The 10,629-nt window shown below is 41.6% G+C and overlaps 1 protein-coding gene across 1 annotated transcript in view; it reads left to right on the forward strand.

Annotated features, from left to right (window-relative positions):
* The first annotated feature begins 4,164 nt into the window (after positions 1–4,164).
* Positions 4,165–10,629, forward strand: part of LOC122557378 (insulin receptor substrate 2-A-like) — a 102,626-nt gene continuing 96,161 nt past the window's right edge. Inside the window, exon 1 of the mRNA XM_043705024.1 lies at positions 4,165–8,048. Coding sequence (XP_043560959.1) covers positions 4,451–8,048 — 3,598 coding nt within the window. The 5' untranslated portion in view covers positions 4,165–4,450. The remainder of the gene's footprint in view (positions 8,049–10,629) is intronic.

Consider the following 10,629-nt stretch of genomic DNA (forward strand, 5'->3'; position numbering starts at 1 on the left):
TATGATAGCAGCTGAGTAAACTGGGTCTTTACACTGGAATTTCCAATGATAAACAAAGGTACAAAAATTGGCTTAGTGGGAAGAGACAAGGCTATTTGTGTGACTGGAGACTGGTGTCCAGTTGCATTCAACAGGGATCAGTGCTGGATCTCTTACTGTTCATGATATATATAAAATATATAGATGAGAATGTTTGGGAGATGCTGAATAATTTAGAGATGAAAAAAAGATTGACCAGGTGGTTAACAGTTAACAGAGGATGAATGTCTTAAGTTACTTGTATGATAGATACTGAGGTTGTTTCTCATGGTTGGGGCATCTAAAACATGGGACCACTGTATCAGGATAAGGGGCCAGTCATTTAGGACTGAAATAATAAATTACTTCACTCCAAGGATTGTGAAATTTTCAAATTCTTTACCTCAAATTGTGATACCTATAATTGAATATATTTAATGGTGAACTGAGCAGAGTTTGGTTTCTCAGTGGATCAAAGGATGTGGGGAGTGGACAAAGTAAAGTAAAGTTCTGGTTGAAGATCAGCCACAGATATACTGAATAGCCAAGCAGGTCATTGGGTCATATGACCTTCTCAAAGAATCACATTGTGGAAAAAGACCAAGTGGCCCATTGAGTCCGCACCAACCCTCCAAAGAGCGTCCCATCCAGATGCAGACCCCACCTTATCCCATAACCCCACATTTACCAAGGCTAATCACCTAGCCTGCACATCCTTGGACTATGTGGACAATTTACGTAACTTGCATATCTTTGGATGTAGGAGGAAACTGAAGCACCCAGAAGAAACCCACACAGTTAGGGGGAGAACATGCAAACTCCAAACGGACAGACATCTAAGTCTCTGGATTAGTGGTTGTGGAACAGCACAGCAGTTCAGGCAGCATCCTTGGATGCTGCCTGAACTGCTGTGCTCTTCCAGCACCACTAATCCAGAATCTGGTTTCCAGCATCTTCAGTCATTGTTTTTACCTCGTAGACATCTAAGGCTGGAATTGAACTTGGGTTCCTGGTGCTGTGAGGCAGCAGTGCTAACCGGTAAGCTACCATGCCACCCTTATCCAAGTTCTTATCCTCTTAAGTTTACAAGTGAGGTGTTGATAATGCTATTTATAATCCCCTTCACTATTCTTGTTATTCGCTTGGCTGTCCATCATAATTTGCAGAAATGCCAAGGCTATTGAATTTTCCTTTGATCCAACAAGTTTTATCCAACAAATTTGTACCTCATTCTAGCAAATATTTTGTGTTGCTTTTGGCATTTCCTTGTAAAGTCTTCAATGAACTAGGAAAAAAAATCTTGGTTTTTAGATTTTCCAAAAGTGAGATAAAGGACAAATAAATTACAAAATTTGGTGGCAATCCATTACTAATAACCATAGCGCTTTACAAATGATCAGCTTTGGGCTTCTGGATATGTTCTTAGCTCGTTCCGTGTTATATAATGAAGGTCAGTTAATATGATAACAACATTTTGTTTTTACAGTTACTCCTAACAATCCATGAATGGACAGATTTGCCTATCACAGATGGGTTTGCAAGCACAGGATTATTATGGACTGGATCAAACCCCCTCAAAATATATCAAGGACATAACCTAGACCCTAACTTTTAGTTAGAGGCAAGTGTAAGGCACTGTGATTCCAGATATGGTTTGACTGTTCAAACTACTAGGTTTTAAGGAAAACACTCATTATTTTTACAGCACAGTTAAAATACAAACAAAAAAGACTTGGCATAACTTGATTAAAATACTTAACAAAATAATATGTTATTTAACTACTACTCATCAACTGTTCCAATATAGCAGCATCCAATAATGACACCCTTGCCAAAGGCAAATTCAGCAAAACAGATTTCCTTCATTTATTATCTTTTTCAGTCCAGAAGGAACATGAACAGAATGAATCTAGCAGCAGAGAGAGTGGGCTCAAGCTTTTGTAACAGCAGAGAGAGAGATGTATCTAGCAGCTTCAACTCCAGAAACCCCAACTTCAGCAATTGAAAGCAAAACTAAAACCCTGTGTCTGTGTGAGCCTGACTCCATCCACTCATGTTTCTTTTGCATAATTAAAAAAAAAACTAGAACTATTTACTCTGCTTTCAATGGAGCAGATACCTTGGCACCAGGTTTACAATACAGCCCTTCAAGAGAACCAAGACAGCCAAATCTCTCTTAAACACATATCGTCACAGGATCAAGTAGTTTACTTCTTCATTACTTCACAGTGCAAAACGGAGTCTCTCTCTTTCAGGATTTGGCCAGAGGTCAAACTACTGGTCTATTCACTGTTAGGGATAAACATCAAAGTGTGCCAGGCCTCATACATCCTGCACTACTGCTTTCCTAAAAGCTTCCTCCAGGTGATGTTAAACATCTAAGAATAATACTTCATCTTTTTTTTTTGGGGGGGGAAGCAGGTGACAAAAGATATTGATCAGATAGAGGTTTTCCTGATCTTGATTAACCTAAAACTGTGAAACTTCATGGCATGTCATCAAGCTTGAAGAATCCTGGGAACACACATACCTGATTGTTTACTACTATTTAACCATGGATCGATCTTTCAGGTTATGTGGCAAATACTTACTTCTCATAGGTTGTAACTATTCATGGGTATCGATTGTTTTTATCAACACCTCACATTTTTGTCATTGAATAAACAAATAAGTGATATCATGACATACAAGTTGATATAAGGACTGACTGTTACACTATTTGTGTTGAAATATGATTGCTATCACAATTTTTTTGTGCGCATAGGATAACTAATGCGTTTTCATCAATCCATTGGTTAGTTTCTCACTTTGGAGAAGGGTCGTTGTGCTGACAGCTGTCCTTGAGGTAAACGAGTGAAGCAATATTTCTTTAGTATTGCATTTATGCACACATTTTAGGAGTTAGGAATATGGCTCTTATTCAGTAAGATAACAACCTTTTTTTTAAGAGTCACAGATCTGGAAAAAAAATTCCAGATGGTTTATCTTATTTTATCAACCTAGTATTTCTTTAAAAGAAACACTCGGGAACAACGGCTTATAAATAAGTGCTGTCCAAGACATATTTAAAGTTATCAATGAATCAATAATGTCAGAACAACTCGTGTAAAGGTAACACCCATTCATCCACCCTTTTCCCTGTTGGTAGAAGGAAGCTTAAAAAAGCGTGAAAAAAAATCAGAGTAAGAATATACAATAAGCTTTGGTTAGTAATGTAGATATGATTCATCGTCCTGATTTCTAATAGATCAAAATACGCAGGCAGGGAGGCGACAGCATCTCTTTTTCATTGCATACACGCATCAAATGCTTAATCATCTTGATTTTTGGTGTAAACAACACATGCATGCGGAGGGGGTGGGAGAAATCAGCACGCTTGCGCTTGCACTGCTTTCTGGCAAATGCAGTTTTCTCAAAGGATTCCCTTCCGCGGAAAAGAAACGTGTTTGTCAAGTACAATTCCCGGGTGGGCTTATCACAGTGTGTCGTCCTATTTATTCAAACAATGCACCAAACAAAATTAAACCGAAATATATTATACAGAACAACTTAAGTAAAACTATACATAAAGCGAGAGATGATGATGAAAGGTGTTCCCTTTCAAGCCTATATGCTACGCCCCCAATTGATAGTTAGTTCTGCACCCCTCACCACATTTGTTTACCTTTCATTCCCTCCATTAAGTAAATCAGTCGTCGATGGTAAGAGAAATGGGTATGTGCTGGATGAATATGAATGAGGGAAGTTTTTTTTTAAATGAAACGTGTATTCAAGCTGCAACATCGCCACTTGCCTCATGGCCAACAAGAAGTGAAATTGCACAATCAGAAACTGATTTACACAATACCTCGCCCTCATCAGCAAAGCTTTGCGGGTCCAACGAACTTGGCACAGGGAGAGGGTTAAGACACACAGAAAAGATACACACCAGACGCAGGTCCCGCCCTCCTCTCAGGCCATTGGCGCGTCCCGCGCCCTCACGGAGGCGTCCCGCCTTCCCCCATGCCTAATTGGCCGTCAGCGCTTGACTGGCAGCTCACCTGGCGGAAAGCCCGCTGGTAATTGGCCGGTACTCTTGTCCGTCAATGGCAGCCTCCGCCCTCCCGCGTTAGGACCAGCGAGTACGGTCCGCTCCATTAAGGGTACGTCACAGGTTGTTTTTTTACCGTGATTGAGAAAGGGGAGTGTGTATTTGTGTGTGAGTGAGTGAGTGTATATGTGTGGGGTTGTGGGGGGAGGGGTAAAATCGGTCCATTTAGATGTTTGTTTTCTCAACGGGCAAGTCAGAGAGATGTTTACGGAGCCAGAACCTTGACGTGAAGAAAGAGAGAAAAACACCCCACAGACAGCCGCGCGGTGAAGAGGTGGCGGGGTTTCCTTCCATCCGCAGGCGGCGGCGGGGGAGGGGGCTGGGAGGGAAGCACCCGGTACAATGGCGAGTTCGCCCAATTATTACCACCAGGAGCAGTTATTACTACACCGGCACTACAACAACAGCGGGGACAATGAAAACGACCGACGCGCCGGGGATACGGCTACGAGGAGAAGAACGACGGCGACCAGGACAGTAACAACAACAACAACGGCGGCGGCGCCAGGATTATTACCAGCAGCGTCGTCGTCAACGGTTAGAAGCGGGCACGCGACGACGGAGCTGGCACAGCGCGAGATCCCGGTCGATCAGCAGCCCCCGGCACGGCTGGAGCGGGGGATTAACGTTACACAGCCTTGCAATGTGCGCGATGCCGCCGTCAGCGACCACAACAACAGCAGCAGCAGCAGCGCGCGCGAGCCGGCGGTTGGCTCCACGCAGCGCGAGACGGTTGCCCCCGCGGGGCGCGAGGTCTCGGCGGCGCGAGCGGCAGCGGCGGCCAGCACCACCGCGACCGCCACCACCTCGACCACGATGGATTGTTACGAGGACGTGAAGAAGTACGGCTACATGAGGAAGCAGAAACACGGCCACAAGCGCTTCTTCGTCCTGAAGGGGCAGAGCCACCTGGGTCCGGCCAGGCTCGAGTACTACGACAGCGAGAAAAAATGGAGAAACCGATCGACCGCCCCCAAAAGGGTCATCCTCCTCTGTCAGTGCTTTACGGTCAGCAGGCGAGCCGATGCGAAAAGTAAATACCTCGTAGCCCTGTACACAAAAGATGAGTACTTTGCCATGGTGGCAGAGAACGACCAGGAGCAAGAGAGCTGGTATTTGGCCATAAGTGAACTAATGAATGAAGGGAAGAAGGCACCGCTGGAGCCCGACGAAGTCGAGAACTATAGTAATTTAACTCCAGGCACCGTCTTCAAAGAAGTGTGGCAAATTAATGTGAAGCCCAAAGGGCTGGGGCAAACCAAGAACCTGACGGGGGTGTACAGGTTGTGTCTTTCTAGCAAGATGATCCATTTTGTTAAAATCAATTCTGACGTGCCTTCTGTGCATTTGCAGCTGATGAACATCAGGAGGTGTGGTCATTCTGAGAACTTTTTCTTCATTGAGGTTGGCCGTTCTGCCTCTATTGGTCCTGGTGAGTTGTGGATGCAGGTGGACGACTCAGTAGTGGCTCAAAACATGCATGAGACGATTTTGGAGACAATGAGAGCTTTGAAAGCTTTTACTGAGTTTCGTCCCAGAAGTAAAAGCCAATCCTCTGGAACAAACCCCATATCATTTTTGACTCGAAGACATCTTGGTAATTTACCACCAAGTCAGACTGGATTGCAAAGGCGCTCCAGGACTGAGAGCATGACTAGTGCCTCTGCATCAAGAAGTGAAGCATATCGTTTTCGAACATCTAGTGAAGGTGAAGGTACAATGACACGACCTTTTGGATCTGTAACTGGAAGTTTAATCCACTTAAATTCCGCAAGGATGGGCTTAAGCAGGGGTGACGGAGGTGGAAGATATGTAAAGCCGCCTTTTGGTCCCTCGAACCATAGTCGGTCGGTGTCTCTGCCTGTGACATACCTACCATCTACAACAAGCCCTGTAAGTGTTTCTTCCAGCAGTGGACATGGTTCTGCATCTGATCCTCTTACACGACCATCTAGTTCATCCATTTGTGGTTCTCCAAGTGACGGTGGATTTATTTCCTCTGATGAATATGGATCAAGCCCTGGGGACTTTAGATATTTCCGCGTACGGAGTAATACACCAGATTCACTTGGTAATACGCCACCTATTCAAGAAGAAAACTGCTTGTGTGATTATATTTCAATGGACAAACATTTAAATGCTGTAAATCATGAAGGCAGAGCAAGAGATGATTATGTGGTTGCTGAGAAAGGGTACAGAAAGAGAACCCATTCTCTGACCAGTTCCGGTGCCGTCGTAATGCATCAAAAAACGACGCAGACAACTTCATCTTTGGATGAGTCTAATGTTGATTCAAATGGTGTGGTTATTAATAGCCAATTGTCATGTTCTGCCTCACCAAAGTTGACCTGTAATTCTTACCATGAAGATTACAGTGATATTGAAATTGGGCCATCAGTAAACCAAAACCAAAGCAAAGCAGGAGGTGATGGTTATATGCCAATGATGCCTGGTGTTGCATCTGTTAGCCATAATAGAAGCCAGGATTATATGCCAATGAATCTTAAAAGTATTTCTGCTCCAAAACAAATTGGTTCTTTGTCACCAAGTCAAATAGACTCCAGGGGATACATGGTGATGACCCCCAATGATAGCAGCTCTCCAGTGCGATGCTTGTTTACGGAGTACAGTTCTAAACTCGGGAGCAACAATGAAAAATTATCTAGTGAATATATGGATATGTCCCAGAGAAACCTGAATACACAGAAATTATCCAATAATTGCTTCTATAGTATCAGTGGACCTGATGCTTCTAAATCCTACAGCTCATATTATTCGTTGCCTCGATCATTCAAAACTCCTTCAGAGGAAAATAGTGAGCATGATGAGTATGTTCCTATGTGTTCACCAGGAAAGTTGATGTATGGTGAAACATCAGTGTTTACTGGCACTATTGGTAACAGGGGTTTAGTTCATGATACTTCTCAATCTTCAAAGACACAAAGCCAAGATGAGCGTGTTTTACAGAAAGGAAAGGTTGAGAGACCAACAAGATTGTCCCTTGGTATGCCAGAAGTAAACATTTTGCCAAGACTGTTTGAGCATAGTTTGCTGCCAGAGCCAAAAAGCCCAGGGGAGTATATTAACATTGCTTTCAATGAAAAAGCTAGTAATACACCATATTCTCTATCAGCTGAAGGCTCCCCATCTTCACTTGGCTCCAGTAGTGAACACAGAAGGTCTCCATTGTCAGACTACATGAGTGTTGATTTAGATGTACTATCACCAAAGCCAGGTATTCTTTCCTCAAATCCTTTGACTAGTATGACCATTGCTTCACGTTCTAGTATAACCAGAAGCCAGCCAAATGATGCCTACATCAGTGTTCCTCTTGGTGCCACAAGTGTCAACACACCTGCTGAGGTGGATGATTACACAGAAATGACATTTAATTTGGCAGTAACAGCCTCTCGTCCTGTTTCACCCAAGTCGAACAGTGTAGAGGTGACAAGTCCTACAGCCATTGTGAAGAGGTTGTGCATTATTGATCAATATGCAAGTATAAATACATTTCCTGTCTCCAAACCTCCCTCTGATGCCAGTCACGGTCCGAAGGTAATCCGTGCTGATCCACAGGGAAGAAGGCGGCACAGCTCGGAGACATTCTCATCTACGCCCACAATGGCACCCTCTTCTCCCTTTTTTGCTGATGGTGGCAAAAGACATAGTTCTGCTTCATTTGATAATGTTTGGCTTAAGCCAAATGACTGCCTTAGTGATGAGCATCGGAGTACCATGTGCAGAAATACGTCTGCTGGATTTCAGAATGGATTGAACTATATTGCATTGGACTTGAGGGAAGATCACGGATGTTGTGAATCAAATGGAAGTGTGCAGACTTCAAATCCCCTCCAAATTGCCAGCAGCGCAGACTCTAGAGGTTATGCCAGCATAGACTTTACCAAATCGGATGGGCTGAAATATGCATCTACAACTGAAGGTTTGTTCTGTTTTTTGTTTTCTATATTTCAGGTGATCAAAATGCAAAGTTGTGTGAGGCTAAGAAATATTAACTGGACACCTAAATGGTAGGTGGTGGTTTTGTAGTGACTTGGTAGGTTGTAGGAAGTGAAAAAGTAGTTTTTCATCCTGATGCACTTTAAACCTTATTTATAACGTTAAATAATATTTTTGATGGCAGGGGCGAGTATCAAGAGGGAAGAAACTAAATTTTGACTTTCTCCTGTACTAACAACATTTTCTTTGCCATTACTGACCATCTTTCTTTTGAAATAATTTTCTGGAAGTAATGAATTAAACTTAATTTGTTATTTGTGTACATTATATAAATGAATGCACTACCTGCTGATACTGGCTGTGGGTTTAATGTGAGTTTGCATGACTAGTTCATTTTTCTGCAGTGCATACCTACATTGGCACACTGGACAGCCCTTTTGGAGTTTGCAAGAGCAAGCTGGAGATCTAATTGTGGTTATATTGTTATTTTGGAAGTAGTAAGAGTGAATAGTTACAGTTAACAGGAAACCATCATTACATGTTTCATATCTTTCTGGAATCATTACTTGCAGTAGTGAGGGTGTGATAAGTAATTTTAGACTTTTGTGAAGTCAGATAAGTAATGTAATGTGTTGGCAAATGTTAGAAATACTCTTCAATATTTACTGACACTGGTTTCAGAGACAAAAGTTTGGTGGTCTGCAGGTGTTTTTGTGATTTTCAAGGAAAGTAAGCACATGTTGACTTTAGATACTTATTTCAAATTAATTGACCATATTTTAGTAAATAGTTTCATTTTCCAGTGACTAGCCAAAAAGGCATTTAACCCAAAATGGGAGGAAGAAGTTGTGCTTGTTTCACATATGTTTCACATAAACAAATGAAAAAAGCATGGTCTTGAAAATGTGGATAGGAGATTGTCATACTGTTGCATTTTTAATGCTCTACTTATTTAAGTTAAAATTAGTTGCTGTGACATTTTGAAGCTTTGACATATCCATATTTTCAAGATTTGAGTAAAGTTCTGATTAGTATAAATGACTGGGATTCTTGGGTAACTGCAGACTGTTGCTAATGAGATGTGTTCCTGTTAACTTTTTTAAAAAAAATCTATTGTCTGCTGAATTAATTGTTGTCTGGATCATGTTGAAAAAGCTGACTTGACAATCTGTTTGCTTATTGATCCATGAGCTCAAGCTGCATGAAGAGGTCAAAAGCTGTGGATTTAGTGATAAATAAAAAGAGAGCAAATGTTGCATAATTTCTCAACTTATTGAAACAGTACGTGCATTGAGCGAAAGAGGAGGGTTATGAGTTGTCATGTACAGAGATGATTAAGGTGAAATGTTCAGTTTTCTCGTTAAGAATTTTTAACTTTATTCTTTCAATATACTTTTAGGTATTTTTATTATAGAAAAACTTTATTCTACCTTGTCTAATTTTTAAAAACTGTATATAGGGCAGTTAAATGCTTGACACATCAGTATGTGTTTCTGTAGAAGGGAGGCAAATTATGAAGTCAGTGTCATAAAGCTTGATGTGGTATTGCTTTCTGGATGTGAATAATACTATTTGACAACAAATATATCATTGTTTTATCAACCTGGTGGAAGGCTGAATTTAATTTGAATATGTGAATAAGTTTCCTACTTTTGGAATCTTATATCCAGTACCATTACATAATAGATGTCCTTGAGTTAATCTGCATAATGGTTCAAGAAAAGGTGAATTTGAAAAAAAAAGTTTCCTTATTAGAAATGATTACTGAAATGCAAAGATTTATTTCCTCCTTTTTATTAGTACATGGCGAAAGCAAGTGATTGAGAGGATAAGTGAATGTTGATTATGGGCAAGCAAATGACATTTTTTAAAAAAAAGACATTTTCTTGCAGTTGTATAAGGCGTTGATGAGACCATATCAGGAATACAGTATAGAGTTTTGGTTTCAACTTCAGAACTGGTATTATTAGAGGCAGTTTAAAGAAAGTTAATTCTGCTGATTCCTAGAATGAAAGGATTATCTTTGAAGGAAAACTTTGAGGAATGGAAGCTAATAGAGTCATAGAGATGTACAGCATGGAAACAGACCCATCGGTCCAACTCGTCCACGCCAACCAGATATCCCAACCAAATCTAGTCCCACCTACCAGCACCTGGCCCATATTCCTCCAAACCCTTCCTATTCATATACCCATCCAAATGCCTCTTAAATGTTGCAATTGTACCAGCCTCCTCCACTTCCTCTGGCATCTCAATCCAGATATGTACCACCCTCTGCGTGAAAAAGTTTCCCCATAGGTATCTTTATATCTTTCCCCTCTCACTCTAAATCTATGCCTCCTAGTTCTGGACTCCATGACCCCACAGAAAAGACTTTGCCTATTTACCCTATCCATGCTCCTCATAATTTTGTAAACCTCTATAAGGTTACCCCTCAGCCTCCGACGCTCCAGGGAAAACAGCCCCAGCCTGTTCAGCCTCTCCCTATAGCTCAAATCTTCCAACCCTGGCAACATCCTTGTAAATCTTTTCTGAACCCTTTCAAGTTTCACAACATCCTTATC

This window comes from Chiloscyllium plagiosum, chromosome 15, assembly GCF_004010195.1.
Source record: "Chiloscyllium plagiosum isolate BGI_BamShark_2017 chromosome 15, ASM401019v2, whole genome shotgun sequence".
NCBI lineage: Eukaryota > Metazoa > Chordata > Chondrichthyes > Orectolobiformes > Hemiscylliidae > Chiloscyllium > Chiloscyllium plagiosum.